At 34.9% G+C, this 20,812-nt stretch overlaps 1 protein-coding gene across 14 annotated transcripts in view; it reads left to right on the top strand.

Annotated features, from left to right (window-relative positions):
• Nucleotides 1-20,812, top strand: part of FRYL (FRY like transcription coactivator) — a 163,882-nt gene that overhangs the window by 126,546 nt on the left and 16,524 nt on the right. For 9 of the 14 annotated variants that reach the window (XM_027676348.1, XM_027676350.1, XM_027676343.1 and 6 more), the window contains 14 exons: nucleotides 627-721; nucleotides 1,737-2,344; nucleotides 2,912-3,009; nucleotides 3,976-4,146; nucleotides 5,132-5,272; nucleotides 6,796-6,993; nucleotides 8,190-8,351; nucleotides 8,608-8,682; nucleotides 9,124-9,300; nucleotides 11,583-11,591; nucleotides 11,931-12,134; nucleotides 13,156-13,326; nucleotides 17,309-17,562; nucleotides 19,667-19,874. In XM_027676348.1, coding sequence (XP_027532149.1) covers nucleotides 627-721; nucleotides 1,737-2,344; nucleotides 2,912-3,009; nucleotides 3,976-4,146; nucleotides 5,132-5,272; nucleotides 6,796-6,993; nucleotides 8,190-8,351; nucleotides 8,608-8,682; nucleotides 9,124-9,300; nucleotides 11,583-11,591; nucleotides 11,931-12,134; nucleotides 13,156-13,326; nucleotides 17,309-17,562; nucleotides 19,667-19,874 — 2,571 coding nt within the window. Of the gene's footprint in view, nucleotides 1-626; nucleotides 722-1,736; nucleotides 2,345-2,911; nucleotides 3,010-3,975; nucleotides 4,147-5,131; nucleotides 5,273-6,795; nucleotides 6,994-8,189; nucleotides 8,352-8,607; nucleotides 8,683-9,123; nucleotides 9,301-11,582; nucleotides 11,592-11,930; nucleotides 12,135-13,155; nucleotides 13,327-13,795; nucleotides 13,880-17,308; nucleotides 17,563-19,666; nucleotides 19,875-20,812 lie in introns of those variants that run through there. The other 5 variants (XM_027676349.1, XM_027676345.1, XM_027676344.1 and 2 more) reach the window with 2 other exon arrangements.

The raw sequence follows: 20,812 nt of genomic DNA, 5'->3' as shown, positions 1-20,812 counted from the left end.
TGCATTACTAGTTTAATGACAGCAAAATTTGAAAGCATTGGTTTATTCAGTTGCTTTTTATTTTTAAATATTTCAAGTGTCAAAACAGTTTTAATCGTGATTCTTTCTGAATTTTCACCTAATTAACTGATGAAAAGATGAGTTGTGCACATTCTCCTCTACAGCAATAGGAACTTTCAGAGAGTTTGATCATCTCTTTTCTCTTTCATTGTTGGAGAATACTGAGATCAGCCATATAGAAAATAATTTAGGTTTTCTTTAGTGAAGAACTTAACCTGAAAAAGTGTTAACAATCATTCAGCTTAGTGTCCTTGTACATCTAAAGAGTGGATCTGATCTTCTAATTCTGCAAAATGATTGTCTAAATGACTCCATCCTTCAGTTCATCCTTAAAAATAATGCAAACCAGAATGAATTTGGTGAATACTTAAAAATAAATGGAAGTTTTTCCTTGTCTTGGAACTGTACTGCTAATTTGAGTCTCATGAGGATTGTGTTCTAATTGAAACATGACATAATTTAGTTACTGATACTGTTTTTTTATATTTATATTATTACTCAGTAGATTTTCTGTGATATTCCTTGTGCATACTGCGTAATTTATAATGGCCTGTGGCTTTCCCCAGGGTTTTGTCATAGAGCTGCTTTTGACTTTAGAGTCTGCTATTGATACATTGGCTGAAACCATGAAGCATTATGATCTGCTTTCTGCCCTTTCTCAGTAAGTTCTTTTATTAGTCAAGCTACATTATGCTTATTTATACATTTGAATTACTAAAAATCTGTATTAAAAACGTAATGAAATGTTTTCTTGTTTTCTTTGCAGAATAGTTGTATCCATGTAGCGAAATTGCTTGCTCTTGTATGTTTTTATCATTCTGCCTCAAACAAAACTTCTAGATTTCCTGAAAAGGATCTTTGCTACCTTTCCAATTCACCCTCTTGGGTCCAATTTAATTTTACAGAATAGGTATTCAAGGTGCTCCTCATGGCTCAGTTCTTAAATGTGGTCAGTTCTTCTGAAGCTTCTCAAAAATAGAGGCACTGCAAATGCTGGTCTGTCTTAGGCCTCAATTTTGTTGTCCATATATGAGAAGTGTAATTGAACAGTCTGAGTCATTTGTGTGTCTCATCACAGTTGGGAGTGATTAGCTCAATGACTTTTTATCAAACTGAAAAGTATCCTTAAATGTACAGACTTCTATTCTTTATTTGACTTCCTTGCAAAGTTTTTGAAAATGTTGAAATTTCTTGGAATATATTCAGTTTCTCAGTATGAGAACTGGAAGGTGTTGGTTTTCCTAAGTCAGATACTTCAGACAAATACATGGTAATAAGCAAATTATTAAATCATTCATTTATCTACTTTTATCGCATCTATAAGTAAGTTGGGATGCTAGCTCATCACTTACAGGTAATCTTTTACATGCTATAGGCTAATTTTTCTGATTTTGCTGTGATTTTTTTGTATTCTGGGATTGTAACAAATAGATTAGGTAGAAGAGATAACAGGCTGCCGCAGTCTTGTCCTTATGTTGTAAGGATATTTTAATAATAGATACAGAAGTTTTGTATTTATATATATTATAATACTCCTATGATGATGAAGCAGAATATTCACTGCATGTGTGTATGTGATTAGTGTAATGTGTTTTTTCTTTCTTTCTTTTTACTAAACTGTATGTTAATTAAGTATTTCGCATGGAATAACACGTAATAATTGATTTTTATTTTAGAACCTCATACCATGATTCTGTGATGGGAAACAAGTATGCAGCTAATAGGAAAAGCACTGGACAGATAAATCTAAGCACAAGTCCCATTAGTAGTGGCAGTTGTTTGGGATACTACAGCAATACAAGGAGTAATTCCTTGAGACTGAATTTAATCAGTGAACGGAGAGGCGACCGGCGGCGGAGCAACACACTGGATATAATGGATGGAAGGATAAATCATGGTGGAAGTTTGGCCAGGACTAGAAGCCTTTCCTCCCTGAGAGAGGGAGGGATGTATGATGTGCAGCCCACTACTGACCCTGTCAACTTGATGGCCACTATATTTTGGATTGCAGCTTCGTTGCTGGAGTCAGACTATGAGTATGAATACCTTTTGGCTCTCAAGCTACTCAACAAGCTTCTTATTCACATGCCTCTGGATAAATCAGAGAGTCGGGAAAAAATAGAAAAGGTGCAGAATAAACTGAAATGGAATAACTTTCCAGGCCTTCAGCAGCTTTTCCTGAAAGGCTTTACTTCAGCATCAACACAAGAAATGACAGTTCATCTCCTCAGTAAACTCATCACAATCTCCCGGCATGCTTTGGTGGATCCTTCTCAGTTAGCAGGTATCTTTTGTAAATATGTAATAAAAATTTTTTTTTTATCATCAAATTAAGTGGAATCAAAATCAGTAGTAATTAAGCATTTGTCTTAAAGAAAGACTTCAGTTAAATGTTTTTGCAGTTGTCGATATTAACACTGCTGGATAGTGGGAATACATTACAGACTATGATTATCTGAGAAGAAAGATTGCATATAAAATTTATGTATTGACTATTGCTTACAAGTGAGTTTCAAGAGCAGCGTATTATTTTTCATGATCTTGTGCTATCTCAATTAGTACTATTTACATGTTTTTAGAAACAATGTGACTAGTTCCTAAAACTATCTAGTTTCATGGTAGTTTTGCTTAATTGATCCAGTGATGAGTTTATTTTTGTACCTAACACAGACACATTTATATATATGTTTTTCATAGATACACACTTAGATATGTGTATATATAGTTTATATATTTATGTGAATGTATGTTTCATGCTGTAAGGGTTTTAAATACCAGATAACTCCACATTAAATTAAGTAATATTAAAAATCTTTAGGGCTCATATAACTGTGTTTATGTATGTGTTTAGGATTTCCCCTAAACATCTTGTGCCTGCTTCCTCATCTGATACAACATTTTGATAACCCAACTCAATTTTGTAAAGAAACAGCTGACAGGATAGCAAAGGTATGTAACATGGTGCTTGGAAAATTATCCAGGAGGTTATACCAGCATTGTTTCTGCTTTGGGTTTTTATTTTTTGGCTTTGTTTATGTAATACTTCTACATGATTCTAATAGTAATATAAATAACTATGAAATGTTATTTTTTAAAGATGTGATCCAGCCCTAATTTATATAGCTGGACCTCATACCAACCCCTGAGTTTCTGTTTGCCAATGAAAAAGCACATTTAGCTTATCTATAAAATTTAGATTTCAAGAACAAATTTTCTTATTGATGATATCACTTACTTCTTCTCACTTGTCTGGTTTTTCCATTTGTCATTTAAAATGTAAACATAATCACATTTTAAGCGTTAATATATTTCCTAATTTACTTATGAGAAGGAAGTGATCCTCACTTTTCGGATTAGTAGATGGAGAAGACAAGGTTGTGTGTTCTTTCTGTTACTTGTACACAGTGATTAATCCTGAAATACTTCTGAACTGTAGTGGCTGTTAAAGCAGTACATGGTGCAGACCAGCAGTCGCCAGCCAGGATAGTGTTGCGCTGGCCCGACACTCTGCCTTTTAAGGAAGAGCGTGGAAAGGGGAATAGGAAAGTGCTGTCTGGCATAGGAGATGTCTCTGGCTGCCCAGACTGTCATATGTGTACCCCTAAGCTGTGCACAAGCCATCTCAAAGGAATACGTGCCCGATGCAAATCCAGACATTACTGCTGTCCCTGAAATACTTGTGTTACTAAAACTAGGGATACTAGTTGAGGTACGTTTGGTATGATTAATAGATAAACTTGGAACATGGATGCCACAGTACCAAAATTTAACAGAAACTGTTAGTCATGCTGGTGTGATTAGTTCTATTTCAGTTATTAGAAAATGGAGTGAAATCTGGGAAAAGTGCAAAATGACTTGTGAATGCTTGGAATTAAAAAATTATAATTTCTAATATAATATATTTTTGCTTTTCAGGTTTGTGCTGAGGAGAAGTCACCAACTCTTGCCAATCTGGCTCATATGATGAGTTTATACAGTACACACAGTTACTCCAGAGACTGTTCTAACTGGATTAATGTAGTGTGTAGATATTTGCATGACTCTTTCTCAGATGCCACATTTAACCTCATAACTTATCTTGCAGAGGTAAATTTTTAATAAAAGTGTATCTCATGTTGACAATTTCTTGCCATTTCCTTACTTTTCATGATTCTGAATATCGGGGGGAATAAAGCGCATCTTCCATAATGGGAAAATAATACTAAAATGTTCTAGGATGGAAAAGGAATGACTACTGCCATTTTGGAATCCAGTAATTTAAATGTAATTTGCAGTGATAATTCCTCTAATCTAATGAAAGAGCTCCTTTTGTGATAGGAGTGTTTGGTAGTAGTAATTTGTGTTCTGTGCTACATGAATATACACTGTCTTGGCTTTAGCAAAATATGCTTAGTGCAAATTTTAAGAGACCTTTTTTAGCCAAGTGCACATTTAAAGATGTCTTTATCACAATTTAAAGAAATAATTGCAAAGTTCGATTGTAAGTATTGCATAATATATGAAAGATAATTTAAATTACTGAAATCACTGTATAATTCTGCCAGCTGTTCATACAGGAAAGCTGTTATTACCTTTAAAAAAGTACCTTGTGTGAAAAGCTTGTAGAGCTTGTCCTTGAAGTGTATAATTTCAAACTGATGAAGATATTTTTAAAATATTTGTTCATTCTTACGAATTACTTTATATGTACTTCTTTTGTTCATAAAACTGTGTTAACCAACCTTCTTAAAGACATAGCTGCAATTGTTTTTCCTACAATTTTAAGGTTTCGAATTTGTATGAACGCTTCTATTTAGTGAGAAGTGTTTTATTGTTAGGTGCTTTAGATCTGTGCTAACAAATATATCAAAATTCAATGGGAAAATTAATCAGGACAAAAACCATTGTTCTGTTGCATTACTGGTTTTTAATGCTAAAACAAAGGTTTGAAAAACAGGAAGTGGTACATTTCAGTTTCTTGGAGGGGAAAATAAACGTGTGTAGAAGTTAGCTATAGTTTAATGTTTGCTTTCACTTTTTGTTACCATTAAAAGCTCTAATTAAATTTTGTGTTTTATAAAACTTTTTCTAGCTGTTAGAGAAAGGGTTATCCAGTATGCAACAGTCCTTGCTGCAGATCATTTACAGTCTTCTGAGTCATATTGACCTATCCACAGCACCAGTGAAGCAATTTAATTTGGAAATCATAAAAGTTATTGGTAAATATGTTCAGGTAGGTACTCTGAAGAACTGTAAAAGGCTTTCTGCTTGTTATCAAAGTAGTATCAAAATTACGCTTGAATTTTGGGCAGAATTTATTTCAGGTATAAAAATAGTTGTTTGAAGTAGGATTCTCTAGGAGTTTTTTTCCTATGTAGTTTATTCACTAGATGCTTATGTATGATTTGCATCATGTGGGACAAGTTATCTGGTTGAATGTGCATCTGTTCACAGATACAGGCTACTCCTCATATGCAGTTAAATGAGATGATCCTTCAACTACTAAAATATAAGGAGATGTTTACTGCTAAGCTGCACAAATGTTTTATTTATGTGTATATGTTTTGAAAAGAAAGTTTTATGGTTAAATGCATATTTAAACCACTTTCAGTAATACATCTGTGAGGAACGTTAAGGTGCACCTTAACAAAATTGAGTGCATTTTTTGTTAAATAAAGTCCCGAAAAGATGAACCACAGTGTTTTGCCTGAGGTAATTTGAGCCTTTGTGCATGGAAAACAAATTCACTGAAAATCTGTTTCGCAGAAGAAAGTCTAGCATCTTGCTGAAAGATTTTATAAAAATGCCTGGAGCATAAAAGCATTTCAGTGCACAACATTCTCTTTTTTTATCCCCCCCTTTTCTTTTTTCTCTGAATTCCATTATTGCCAAATGTATTTCAGTCAAATGGTTTAATCATAATTAACCAGGAAGAGTAGTGGTCCCTGGATGTTTTGTTACTGATGGATATGCGCTTTAGATATTGTGCTCCTGTCAGAGTACATTAGGCAAAATGGAATGATTAGCGTTAACTATAGTTTTTATGGCCTGGCAGCTGCTTGCTTCACCTCTAACCTTTATCTGAGCTTTCTGTGCAAGCCCACACTACCATGGAATGTAATCTTAATTAGAAGATGTAAGCTTTCAAAAGAGTGGTACTAGCGAAAAAATATTCCAGAGGAGTTACCTTAACTCAGGCTCTGCCTCTCATATTCTCATACTTTTTCCCTGGCTTTTTTTAAGCACTCCATTGGTTTGATACCATATAAAAACTTCGTAAATGTTTTCACTTTTTTTAAGATCTTTTGTATTTCCTCATGATTTCAAGCACAAAATAGTTTTGTTTGTTTCAAAATCAGTTCACTCTATCCATAATGTAAAATAATTAAAGATACCAAGAAGTGGAAGTTTTTAAATACTATCGGTTTTTATCTCCTGGGGCATGAAGGGCAGATACTTCAGGCAGTGGTAAAAAACAGTGTAACTACAGGGACTGAGGTACATGGGACAGAGTCTGGTGTGGCTGGCATCGTGACCTGAAGCTAGTGAGCCTACCTGGCTGGCCCTGACCACCACATGGGATGGCCTGGTACCTTGCCACTGCTTTCCTGGCACTTCCCACCTGTGCTAGCACCTTTAGCCACGTGTAAAAGATCACGGGTTTTGATTTGAGGATTCTTGGAAAATCCTACTGTACATGAAAGTTGCTGTCTTGGTTGAAGTAATTGTTTTGTGATTTGTGTATGTTCTCTTTAGAGTCCATATTGGAAGGAAGCCCTTAATATTTTGAAACTGGTAGTGTCTCGATCTGCAAGCCTTGTTGTGCCTAATGATATTCCGAAGTCTTATGGAGGCGACATAGGTTCTCCTGAAATCTCTTTCACGAAAATTTTTAATAATGTCTCGAAGGAGCTACCTGGGAAGACCTTAGATTTTCATTTTGATATATCAGAGGTAATTATTACATTTAAATAACAACACAGTAATGACTTGCAGTTGCAAACTCAGGTGTTATTTTCTGTTAGCCTTCTACATTTACACGTTTTAAAATCAGTATAAGTTGTAAGACTGGCAGAGGTTGAAATTTTTCATACTTGTAATTAGTCATACTGGAAGATAAACTTTGAATTCTTTTATGTTGTGTTTTTGCCTTTTCTCCCTTTTGAATGTCTGGAGAGTTAATTACTACAAGTCAATAAGATTATTCTCAAGGGTATTTCAGCTGTGTCAGAGAGCAGAATAATGCAGATGGCTGCTACTTGCAACAGGGTTGTGCATTCAAGGACTGAGAGGATTAAAACCCTGTACAGTTTTGGCATGACTTTGGAAGGGGGAGGAAATATAGAGCAGAGAGTAGGATACAAAATACAGGAAACTCAATGTGAGAGGGGCATAACTGGAGAAAAACCTCCTGTGGTTAAAAACATCACCCCTACCCCCAATAAGGGTTCAGTAGAACTGAGAATAATACAGCTGATACTCATTCTGTGTTTGAAAAGGGGAGTGACCAAGTGACTGCAGTGTAATATAGTTGTGAAAATCGTAGAAACTTTAGAAGTGATCAGAAGTAAGGGCTTCTGATTGAAACTAACCCCAGATAATGATTGGAGATACAGATGTCTTAGGAGCATTACTTGAATTGGTAAGTGAATTCACTACTGGAAGTTTCAGTGCATGCAGATAACTGAAAGACAAGATGAATTCCCACAGAGTTCACTGGATTAGCATTTGCTGTCGAAAGAGCTGATCTTTGGTTTTTCAGAAGTGTGCATGTGTTTGTGATGTTGCTTAGTCTGTGAAAACAATTGTTAATGGCAGGGAATGATGCTATAGAGAAGCTTTACATCTTTTAAACTTGGAACACGGTTTTAAAGTGTGCTTAAAAATACAGTTTGATTCTCAGCATAGAATGTGCATAATTCGAAAATACACAAGTGGGCAGAATGGCAGCTTGCTGCGTAGGGTACAAATATTCAGCTTTGTATTCCCCAGTGTACTGAAGCTCAGTGGATTAGACATGGGCTTTACAGAATGCTTACAAACAGGACAAGCCCTCCTACATTTTATATAATGCTAAATTCTAAAATCAAGTATGTATTCTTTACTAATATAGATTTGAATTTTAAGAAAGTGTTTGTTGCCTTTGCTAGACACCAATTATTGGGAATAAGTATGGTGATCAACACAGCGCAGCTGGTAGAAACGGGAAGCCAAAAGTCATTGCTGTCACCCGGAGCACTTCTTCGACTTCTTCAGGCTCCAACTCAAATGCACTAGTTCCTGTCAGCTGGAAGAGACCGCAGCTATCTCAGGTACATTGTGTCTCAAACACTTTATACATATATTGGAGGCAGTGTTTATGAATGTATTAAAAAAACTTACTGAAGTGTAATTTGAAGTCTGTATTGTGTCTTAATAAACCAGTAAATGAATACAGCATAAACTAAAAGCTAATACTGGTGAAAAGAAAAAATTTTAAGATTCGTTTTAGAGGATGTCAGCATGCACTATGACTAGGTAAAAATGCAAATGTCATGCTTATGTGATTGCCTTTGGTATATTTTTCAGAGAAGGACTAGAGAGAAGCTAATGAATGTGCTTTCTTTGTGTGGTCCAGAATCTGGTCTTCCCAAGAATCCTTCAGTAAGTGATGATGGTGATTTGTTTTGGTTTTTAAACTCGAGTAGTGGAATGCTATTGCATTTTTAATTATTGGTGAAGTTGTGAACAGCAGGTTTTGACAAACTAGTCTCGGTTCAGCAGCTCACAAATCCAATTGAAAAATTAGAGATGGAATCATAAGTAAAGAATTACTGTTATTCCTCAAGAAGTCCAGTGGGCATGGTTCTTTATTAACAGGGCTTCAAAACAGTATTTAAATTCAGCCAAAACTAATGTTTCTGTCTCAGTGACTTTAGGTCAGTCTTCTAGGGAGAAGGCTATATGTTTTGCCCTGGCATTATCAGTATAGTTGTACTTGTGCTGGCTCCCTGTAATGCATTAAATGGCAGGAAGCAGGATACCTGACTTTAAGAGTTACAGAAACTGGAAGGTTTTATTTCTATTTTTATCTTATATGTGCAGGTTGTGTTTTCTTCTAATGAAGACTTGGACGTTGGAGATCAACAAACTAGTCTAATTTCAGCAACAGAAGAAGTGATTCAAGAGGAGGAAGTGGCTGTAGAAGACAATACTAGTGAACAACAATTTGGAGTTTTTAAAGACTTTGACTTTTTAGATGTTGAATTGGAAGATGCAGAGGTGAGACCTTGGGGTTTCTTCTGTATATTTCCATTTGAGAACATTTTAAAAATAAGGTTGTGTTGGTGCAATTCTAAGGAATTGGTAGCTCTACTAACTAATCCAATTCAGAAGAATTTATAACATCATTGAGCTTATCTAGATAAAGAAACCTGTGTCACAAACTTTGCAGTGTTAAGTTGTTGCAAATTGTTGGGTGGTTTCTGGGGGAAGAGATGAGATTTTTTGGGGGGAGTTAAGTGAAAGAAAGTGAAGTGATATGACAGTATAAGCCAATTACAGCATGAACACCTGGGTATCATACAGTAGAAAACTTAATTATGAAACAATATGTTAAGAAAATGGCATAATTTTTAATTTTTGTTTCTGATATGTTTCTGGATTTTGAAAACATGACAAGGCTTTCAAAGTGACAAACTGTATGATACACTATCTCATCATATAGGACTGACTTGCTCTCTATAATTGCTTGCATTGACTTTTACATTATATCTGGTTTATTGCAGTTCTTACATTTCCTCCATTTCTCCTCCTGTCAAAAAGAGAGGGGGGAAGTAAAACAAAATTAATTCTCAAGTATTGAGAAATAGTAAGGATTCTGTTAATAATTGTTACTTGCTTCAGACCAGAATTTGCTGAAGCTTAAAAAAGACAAATGCTTTGTAGTTTCTCGCAGTGGTTTCATTAGCCTATGCAAAATATGGCATTAGAATGGAGACCATTGCTGGTCATGAGTCCACAAGCTACTAAGAATATCTGCCTGTCTATTTGTCTCCTGATTTATCTAGCCCTTTCTACAAAATCCTGGTTTTTTCCTCCTAATACTTTGGTTTTATCTCACTTTCTTCCTGCTTCCTATGTATTGCCTCACTGCAGCTAATATTTGCACCTTCTAGGAAAAGTACAGGCTCATTATGGTCTATTGCATGGATGTAACCACACACTACACAGACACAATTTCCTGTATTTAATACAAGTAGTCAAAGCAGTTCAAAATTGATGCTCTGTAGTGGTAAAACATTATTTTAATACTAGGTAGGACTTTGCAGGTAGGATGCCAAAAGTTGGAAACTTGCCAAACCAAGTTAACCTTTAACTTCATTTTCTGTGTTATTTTAATAGCAGATCATAATTAAGAAAAAACTGTTTCTTTCTTATTACTTACCTGAATGAAACATGTAGTACTATACTCGGAAAAAATGTAAAAGCACAGATTGTACATATGTAGGGTGTTCCATATAAATTGTGCACTTGATATAGAGCTCTGCCGAGTTTTGCACCAAAAATATAGAATATTCTTTATTGCTAATAATTAATGTCAACAGTATGAACTGGGGCTTTTCCATTAAAATCTGAGTAATATTCAGGTTAAACTTAAGTGGTTCAGCCCGCAGTAGTAGTACTTTTGTTGTAATTGGAATTCTTTTGCTTCGCCATAACTCTTCATCTTTTTTTTTTTTTTTTTTGAGCAAAAGAAATCACTAAGAGAGAAAGAGACTACAAAATATTTAGTTTGCTTTACATATTTAATGCATCATAACGATCTCTTAAGTCACCACAAGATACTTTGTTGGGGCAGTTTTGGAGCCACATTTGGGGCTAGATGGGGTGTTTTAGTAACTGTCTGTAGACTGGTGAACTTCACCAGGTTTTCCATGTTACTTAGATGAATTGTTGAAGGTTGACAAAATACATGAGCAAATCAAAGATTGTTATTGTACTTGAGAATTAAAACAGCTGTGTCTTAAAGTTATGGATTTCACTTAGCATGGTGGTTATTTGAAACCCAGATATCTTAGCTTTAAAATGTGACAAGAGAATGGATCCAGCTATTGGTGTCCAGGGTGCACTTTATAAAACTGACACAAAGTAGCTGGTAAAACAGTTAATGACAACATCGTCCTTTCTACACCGTGTATATAATTAATGTTGGTGGTGCTTTGTCAGTTGGATGTGGTCAGCATAGATTCATGTGTGTTAGTGAAAGAATTCCATCAATGTTTGTTGAAACAGTTGCTTTACATGTTACGCTAGAGAAAATGTATCATGAGCATGCTGGTTTTGGTGTTTTATCATCAGTTTGTTTATTTTTTAATCAATCTCTCATTAGAAAGAGACATTAAATACTAGCTTTTTGACTAAAGCTTTTTTTCAGAGCTTGAATCAGTCTTTTACTGTTGGCAAATCTTATGTAATAAAACATTTTTCCCTGGTTCTAGCGTATCTTTAAGTGTTTGTCCTCGTTCTTTCTAATTATATGTGTTTTCCTTTTTGCTAACCAGGAGCTGCAGGTAAGTTGCAGCCTGGTGCCCTGGCTTGTTCATCTGTTGTTGTCTGTGATGTGTTTGTTTTTCTAGTCAGATTATAAAATCAATACTGGTATAGTTCTAGATTATATACTGAGTTACTTTCCAAGAAGATATTCAAAAGATTTCTCCTTCATTTGCCATATATTTTAATTTATTTATAAAAATTTTAAAAGGTATTTAAAATTTTAATAAAATTAAAGGGCTGATTTAAACTCTGTTCATAACGCATTCAGTACTTGTGTTTTCTCTGTTGCATTTGTGTATTAATTTAATTATGTTGAAATTCATACATACAAATGTATGCAAACTTTTTTATTACAGGGTGAAAGCATGGACAACTTCAACTGGGGCGTTCGTAGGCGCTCTCTTGACAGCATTGACAAAGGAGACACACCGTCCCTTCAGGAATGTCAGTACTCTGGTAGCACACCAAGCTTGAACTTGACCAACCAGGAAGATACTGATGAGTCTTCAGAAGAAGAAGCAGCACTGACTGCAAGTCAGATACTGTCTCGTTCACAGATGGTAAGTTATTTTTGGATGTGGCACTTAGTGTCATGGTCTAGTAACCATGGCGGTGTTGGATCAAGGGTTGGACTGGATGATCTCGGAGGTCCTTTCCAACCCAGCTAATTCTGTGATTCTATGACTTTTATGTGAAAGGAATCTGAGAACTTAAACTTTCCCTTGCACTTTTAATGGATAAGTGTGGCTCACACTTTTAGCCTAAGTGACATAATGTGGCTAAGGTTCTTTTTCATAACAATATCAGTGAAGGAAAAACATTATGTTACCACATTGGTGGTACATAACAAATTTATCATTCTAGTATAACGTTCATTTTCTTAATGTTTTTACACTTATTATTAATACTGTCTATACACTTACTATTACTTTACACTTACTATTTTTGTTTAAATATAAGCATAAAATTGCGTGTGTTATATAGTAAGTTTGTGTCTTTGTGGATTCCTAGCTCAAAAAAACCCCCAAAATGCTAAATAAGGTCAAGAGATTTAAGTGGTCATGTGGGGGGTCTAAGTTGTGTTTAACCACAGAGATTGCTAATTTAATTATGGATTTTGAAGCCTGTGTACATATAAATGAGAAAAATTAAGAATGCTGGCCTCTCAGAAATCTCTATTCATTATATAAATGAATTTATGAAAAAATTGACTTGATGCAGAGCAGCTTGATGGGTATGTTGCTTTCAGACTTTAGGCAAAGTTTGTATTAATGTTGCCCCCAATAATAAAGTGCTCTGCTATTCAGTAGTTTTGGTCTAGCATTTAACCAGTGCCAAAAACCTATAAGAACAAGAAGGAAATAATTTTCCTTAGCGGAAAAACTTCTTTTCAGAGTTAAATGTTACAGAAATGCATGTGATGCTTGTAATGGTTTTAGTGTAAAGCTTTTAAATTCATAATATGTAAATAAATTCAGATAGCTGATACTGAAACAGCCTATTTTGAAACTAATGCATTTTCCCCCTGTAATTTATATGTTTACTGTAAAGAATTTCATGTTTCTTTCTTTTCTGTCTTAGTTAATCAGTGATTCTGCCATAGATGAAGTAGTATCAGATCATGCTGGTTTATCACTTCAGTCTCAAGATTCCACTAGCAGTGTGGGAACAGAAGAGGTGCTCCAAATCAGAACTGAGACCCCAAGTTTGGAGGCTTCTTCTCTAGATAACTCTAGCAACCAGCTGCCTGAGGTGGGGAGAAATGTGGGCTGGTGCATGGCTGATTTGAACTCCTTCTAGTTCTAGTAGCAACTTCAGCTTTCTTTTCAACTGAATTTTCATCTGTTACACTGATTAGTTGATTTGCTTTTAATATTTCTAACCTGTTGGCATGTTCTTACAAAATGTTTCCTCAGTATGAAGACTACTTGAATGGACTGAGGGAACTTACCACAGGTTAAAAATATTATTGAAGGGCTGATCATGATCATTTCATGGTGCAGAATGAAATAGGCTAATATTCAAGATGCTTTTACTTGATATGGTTGAAATCCTTCTTGAGCAGCATTTTCTTTCAAATACCTTTTATTTTCCCTTCCCCCCTGCCCCCCCCCCCTTTTTTTTTTGCTTTCTTTGGGTTAATGTGATTGGTGCTATATGGGAATAAAACCTCAGGCCAGCTGTGTTAGGAGTTGGTTCCATTAAATAATCCTTTAAAAAGGACTACAGATGCTAGTGGTGTACTTTTTTGGAAAGGCCCATGTGGACTGAGACAGTTTTCAAGCTAATGGCGGCCTGCAAATCTGTGAGTACTTCAGTTTATTGTTTTTAAAACTTTGAAATAATTTAAAATTTAAAAAACATCCCTAATTTAAAACAAAACTCTCACCTGCTACAATTTTTCTAGAATTTGAGGTGGCTTGGTTTAGATGGACTTTCTATGATGTCTTCTGTTGAAATTATTTATGCTACTGGCAATCATATTTTTATTTGGATAAGCATTGCTAATCCTATCTTTAACAATACATGCAGTTCAATTGAGTTTTCCAGAAAATTAAGCCATTCCTATGTGTATTTGACTAACCAGTGCACTGTTTACACTTGAGTCTTCAGCTAACGTGGTGTAAACTCTCTGCTGACTAGTTCAAGTGACTAAAAAAAGTTTCTAAACAAAGGTTTGTAGTTTACCTGTTCACTACCTAGAAAAATCACTTACTGATAGACACACCACAGATGCAACTGTGATAAAATCCTCACCTTTAAAGGCGTAATATTTTGACTTTCATAAAGTGCTTTTCCTCACATTTTTTCATATTTTCTCATTATGATTACTTATGTGCTTTTTTTATAAAGTGTTTTATTACATTGCAGTTGATAAATTGTCTCAGCTGTAGTAGAATACCTGTGCTTAGATTGTCCAACAAATTGTTGCTTCGTAGCTTGTCTATAACATCCATTGTTGATCCAATAGAATTTTGGGTGGGGAAGAACATTTAATCTGGATGATTTTTTCCACATAGGACAGATGTTTTAGTTTAAGGTTTCAAAAGCAAGAAGCAGTAGATAAGGCAGAATTTTATAGGACAAAATTAACCACAATAGAACTTATCTTCTCCATTATTTGCTTGTGGTACATTCTCAGCTGTAACTTGTTTTTACATCTTCATACTTCTTTCCGAGACTGCCCCTGCCCTTAGGATTCATCATTCTTCTGCAGTTCCCTTTATAAAATCACTATATTTCTATAATCCAGGTGAAAATATTCACACAAAAAAGCACTGTTGTCATTAAAAAATATTGAAAACATTTAAACTGGGCTGTAAAGTAATTCCATGACTAAGCAGCATTCAGAAAAAATTGCTGTATATATAAAAAAGAATACTGCTACTGCATACAAATGTGTTCACTAGATGTGATGTGTGTTCCAGGGCTTTTTTGTGCTTGTTAATATGAGATTTGGAAAAATACATAGGTTTTTTTCAAGTACAGTTCAAACACTCAGAATGTTTGCCAACTCTCTACAAGAGTTAGCTACTTGGTTGGATTTTATTTCTAAAAGAGTGAGCTGGCTTTATGCCTCTTAACAGAATGAGTTTGAAAATATGCACACTATCAACTCACTTTGTAATATTTTTGACACCAATAAAACTGCTTTTGTTCTGAATTCTTATACTATACAACTCATAGCCTAGTGTAGTTGTTTTTTCCTGTGCTCTTATACGTTATATATAAAACTCTTTTAGTGCAAGCCATATGTATGCCAGCTGTCAGTTATCAAAATGTTTTTAATATAAATAATATATATCAAAATTTATCCAAGACTATATGAAAAAAATTGAAGCCATTATTTAAAAACGAGAATGTGCTGGTCAGATGCAGTTGAATTCCTTGTTTTTCTTAAAGGGATGCTGACCAGTTAAGTAAAGAGTTTACTTAAATGTATTTGACTGATTCCCAGTAACAGTGTGTAACTTTGTGAAAAGACATTTCACATTCCATTTGAGAATTTACAGTCTAGCTTAGAGGAATATTTTTAATTTTGTACAATAAGTTTTACAAGCTTAAGTATGTGAAAGTTTCTGACTAAAATGATTCTCTATTTTACTCACTTGCACTGTAGATTTATGAGGGAATGGTTTGCTAGAAGTAATTTACCTAGGGTTCTGTGGCATTGTTAACTATGTAACTATATAAATCACCTTTTTAAGATATTCAAAACACATTCCTGTTAGTAAAGTCATGTCCGATGATACAGATAAAACTTCAGAAAACGGGAGTCATGGCACTATGAAGACTAACTTGGCAGTAAATTTATTAACTAGTAATTTGCATATTTTCAAAAAGTGTACCCTTCATATGTACATCTACCAGTCATGACCAGTGCAGGTCTGTATCCTGTGTTAACATCTATAACAGAAATGGACCATTGGTTCAATCCAAATTACTTTGCTGTGGTTTTGTAAAAGTGTTCTGCATTCCTGTGTGTCTTAGCTGCTCAGTAGGACAAAATGGCTGTTCTGTGCAATAAAATTTGAAATTTAACAAAAGAGGCATTAGAAGTGAAGTCACTAGCTGTGTCAAATGACAACAGTGTCACATCAAGGAGTACCACAGTGGAAGAAAATTATATTGTTCTGTTCAAAGCTGACTTGTCTTTTCTAACACACGTACAATTATTTATTCTGTCAGAGGATCTGTTTTGATTGATGAAAACCACAAAATGATGTCTCTGCTTAGAGGCTGACCAAAGGTTTGTTGACCAGCCTTGGATATACCAGTAAAGGAAGATCAGCACACTAAGAATGAAAATATGTGATAATTTGTGCCTTTAGAAAAAGCAAGTGTTACTTTTATTCCACAGAGAAATCCAGTAAAAAGTTTCAGATGAATTCAGCATAAATTAAATAAATCTAAATTCCTCTGTTAAACATAGTGATGCTAATGAATATGATAATGCTAATGAAGTAAGAGGGAAGGGAGAAAGGGTCATTCTGATATTACCTACCTGAGTTTAATCATCCTCTCTCTGTAACTGCCAGTGATTGAAAGCCTACATTTAGAGATTCAGGATTAAACCCTTAAGCTGCCCATATTAGAAGTAATGTAAAAATAATAAAAACAGTGGAATGTCCCTTTTCCATTGTTCATCTATTACACTGTTGCTCAGTAGTTATGCTTTAGAAACTTATTAAAATGGAGAGTGGAAAGGACAAGAAATGTTCTGTACTCCTTGTAGGCAAGCACGAGGCAGTCATTTTGATCCTTACCTAGAAAAGTAAAATATGAAAGTCTTGGTTGTGTTTGATGTCAGTGTTTGAGGCTGTTTGCTTATTTTTCTGTCAGTATTCTCTTAACGGATTTAAATGAGTGTATTTGAGAGGTTGTATTTGGTCTAAATAATTCATATTCTAAGATATTAATGTTTACCAGAAGTAATAAGCATTACAAATAGACTGCCTGTCTTTGTTCAAGTAAAACTCTATGAACAAGGCAAAGAGCTGAACAGTTAAAGTATTAACCCTGAGACGTGCTCAGTTGGTTAGTGCATGGTGCCAGTAACACCCAGGTCATGGGTTTGAGCCCTGTATGGGCCATTTACTTAAGAGTTGGACTTGATGATCCTTCTGAGTTCCTTCCAACTCAGAATATTCTGTGATAAATGGATATTTGCAAACAATTTTTAGAATACATAAGCCTTGACAATAAAAGTAATAAAAGTATGTGTGATTCACAGGAAGGCAGTGCAGCAGTAAGGGATGAACAGGTTAGCACTGCTAGTGAAGACACTGGGTCATATCTGCTACATGAACAACAAGACTGTCTGGTCTGTCACGAATCTCTGGAGTTGGAAGAGCCCCCAGAACTGGTAGAGGCAGCAGGTCCTGAAAGCTATTCCGAATCTGTCTGTGAAGAGGATGTCACTCTTGCTTTGAAAGAGCTAGATGAGAGATGTGAAGAAGAAGAAGCTGACTTCTCTGGTTTGTCTAGGTAAGATTAATATTGGTTATAAGTAACAGAAATTACATATAATCAGTGCATGAATCAAAGACAGAAGGCTTTCTTATGGTGTGGCGTTTTCCATTAATCTCCATAATACCAGAATATAAAATGATGGTTTGCATATCCAGAATAATTGGTTGATTTGTTTTGCCTCAGAACTTTGCTCAACAGTTGTTTCTGGTACAGGTAAGACAGCTGTGTGGGAAAACACAAGAATTCCTGAGTAAAAAAAATCTAGCACTTTTCATCATCATCAATGGTATAGAAATGCAAAAAGAGGTCAGAGGGTGTTTTAGACCATTTTCTTGGCAGGCAGTAGCTGCAAGCAGTATAACATGGAAAAGCCCTTGAACTGCTCTGACTTATGGCACCACCAAAGACGGGAAAATGTAAATTTTTTTTTTTTTAGAATCAAAGCTTCTGTAGAAATCGGATCAGTTTGTCTTTGAATTTGCTCAGGGTTTATTTTCATTGTTAAGATTAATCAGTCTCTTGTGTATTTCTAAAACGTTTTAAAGTAAAATAACATTTTTCCATTTTAATATAGAGAGGAAAAGTTAAAATTAGTCTTAGCTGGTTGAGTTGTATTTAAAAGGAAACTGTAAGTTCCTTGAAGGTAACAGTCTAAGAAGGAGGGAAAACAAATAAGAAACCCCAAACAAACAAATTAAAACTCAAAACAAAAATTGCACACCAAAATAAACAAAAAAAAATCCAAATTGTTCTTAGGCTTGTTCATACTTAAAATATGTTCAGAAGTTTAGACTGAATAATACAGAGACTTGATCATATATAGGAACATAGACTTAGCATATATTCTGTCAGAGAGATCACTTTAGGAACCTTTTACAGAAAAGAACACAACAGGACATGTAAAAGACCAAGCCATTTGCAAAGGTTGAAATTTAATCTTGTGATTCCAATATGCAACCTATGGCAATAGGCCTTGTGAGAATTAAAGGCTGGTACCATTTAAGAGCAGTTATTTCTTCATGTGCAATTGAAAAAATCTCTTAAAGTTTTAGTTTATTTGCACTAAGCAAGCAAATGAAAAACCCCATGGCTCTAGTTTGAAGAATGGCATAGGTGATAACACTAGTTAGAAAATATCTGAAAATCTTTGTGAAACTTCGTGTACAGCTTAGATTCAAAAGACTTGTGTCTTAGCTTTTGAGCTTTGTGCTACTCAAATGAAGGGATCTAAAAACAGCACCCACACTTCTTGTTCAAGACATGTTTAAGTGTTAAGGTGTACTTAGCACTGCAGTGAATGAGGCAGCTGTTATAGAGAAAAACTGTATGTGTTGAAAAAAATTATTTTAACAAACTGTCTGTGTACTTAGAATCCTCCTACATATATTTTTGCTGCAGGAGTTCAATTATACAGGAAGAAATGTCAAAATGTATCATACCTTGTAATACAGAAAATTTTAAGCTAATCATTAAGTTAATGATTTTAAGTAGTAGCATTGATTAACTTATAGCTGGGTATTTTTATTGGATGTTTGATTCCTAATGGAAAGTATGACAGCAGAATACTCCATTAAATTGATTGACCATAAAAATTAAAGTGTTTCGATCTATCTCCATTTGCTTATGTTGCTTTAAACAGTAATAAAATAGTATTACACTGTAAATGAGCTCTTGTGTTTCCCGTAAGGAAGGCCAAAATTTGTTATGTGTATTGGTGGACCATCTGTTCAGATGAATAAAAATTTGAAGAATTGAATGTTAATTCAGTTATTGGGGGCAAGAAAAAAATGCCAGTTTCTGAGTGTATATATACAGTGCTGTATATAGCTACAGCTAACCTACAGATAGCCCTTTGTCTGTAGATAAGCTTAGAACTTACATGTTTTAATAAACTTTGGGGATATTTGAGAGTATATGCAATTTTTAATATTGCAGTAGCAAAAGGTTTTGATTGTTAACTCTTTTCTTGGTTCATAGTTATCTTAGTTGATCCATTATTTATTTTACAAAGTGCTACTCTGAATCCAAAATTTTTATTTTTTCTTTTTACCAAAGTGAAGGGGGTTTTTTTGCTAAAAAAATTGCTGAGGAGTTAATTTCTGTTGTTTGTTATTTGTAGCCAAGATGAAGAAGAACAGGATGGTTTCCCAGAAGTACAAACTTCCCCACCTCCTTCGCCATTTCTTTCTGCCATATTGGCAGCTTTCCAGCCAGTGGCATATGATGATGAAGAGCAAGCTTGGCGCTGCCACGTCAATCAAATGCTGTCCGATACAGATGGATCGTGTGCTGTCTATACATTTCATGTCTTCTCAAGATTGTTTCAGGTCAGTGAATTGCCAGTGCGTGATCGCTTATCTGAGATCCTTTCCTCCTACTTTTAAAACTATTCTTCTCATTGTAACTGCAAAAGCCACAAGATTATGGTAGCAAGACGCCTTAGAAAGCAAATCAAAAGCAGACCAAAAAACACATTGCTAGAAGAATATTAAATTGTTGTACACTATTTTTCCATGCGATATCTGATGTAGTCATTGTCTAGGAGTGATTCTGCTCAGGAAATAAAAAAAAAAAGGCTCAAAAAACCAGTTCAGTGTTTCTTATGAGCTCTTAGTTCAGGTTGTATCCCTTCTTTTATTTTTTTGGACATCACCCAAGTTCTGTGTTGATTGCAGAATTAATGTCTTCCTCCTGCTTTTTTTGTGGGAGTCATTATGATAGGATCACAGCATGACAAACATTAATGAATTTATCTTGCATTGTCCTGTGAGAAAAGGTTTTTTTTCTGCAGAGAAGTAATAGAAACACCGGGAGAGCCACTAAAGCTGGAGGTTTCAAATGCCTCTATTTATTTGACTCCTAGATCTGATATCCAACACAAAATGCCTAGGGCCTAATTTTTCTGACTTCCTCCTCCCTATATGTAGCGGATGGATTTTTTACGTTTTTGAAGTAATGATTCTTTGCAGATTCCTATGGGATAGGAGAAGCATAATTAATCCATTTTATTTACAGGCAATGTGCCAAATGAGCTAAGAGCAGATTCAGAACTGCAGACCAAGACCTTATGACTCTAGCCCTTTCTCTTATCTCTAGTATTAATTTGGCCTGCTGCTTGGGATGTCATAATAAATGAAAGCCCCACACTAGCACATATTTTATCCAGTATGCATGGGCAGGTTTAGAGTTAGTACCATGAAGTAACTTAAATCTGAAGAATTCATACTCTGCCTTATCCATGGAATAACTTGTTTGCACATCTATA

The sequence above is a fragment of the Neopelma chrysocephalum genome, unplaced genomic scaffold (genome assembly GCF_003984885.1).
Source record: "Neopelma chrysocephalum unplaced genomic scaffold, ASM398488v2 Primary Assembly neopelma1_42, whole genome shotgun sequence".
NCBI classification, from domain to species: Eukaryota; Metazoa; Chordata; class Aves; order Passeriformes; family Pipridae; genus Neopelma; species Neopelma chrysocephalum.
Note: the sequence above shows the minus strand (reverse complement) of the source record. Positions and strands in the feature narration are given on the sequence as shown.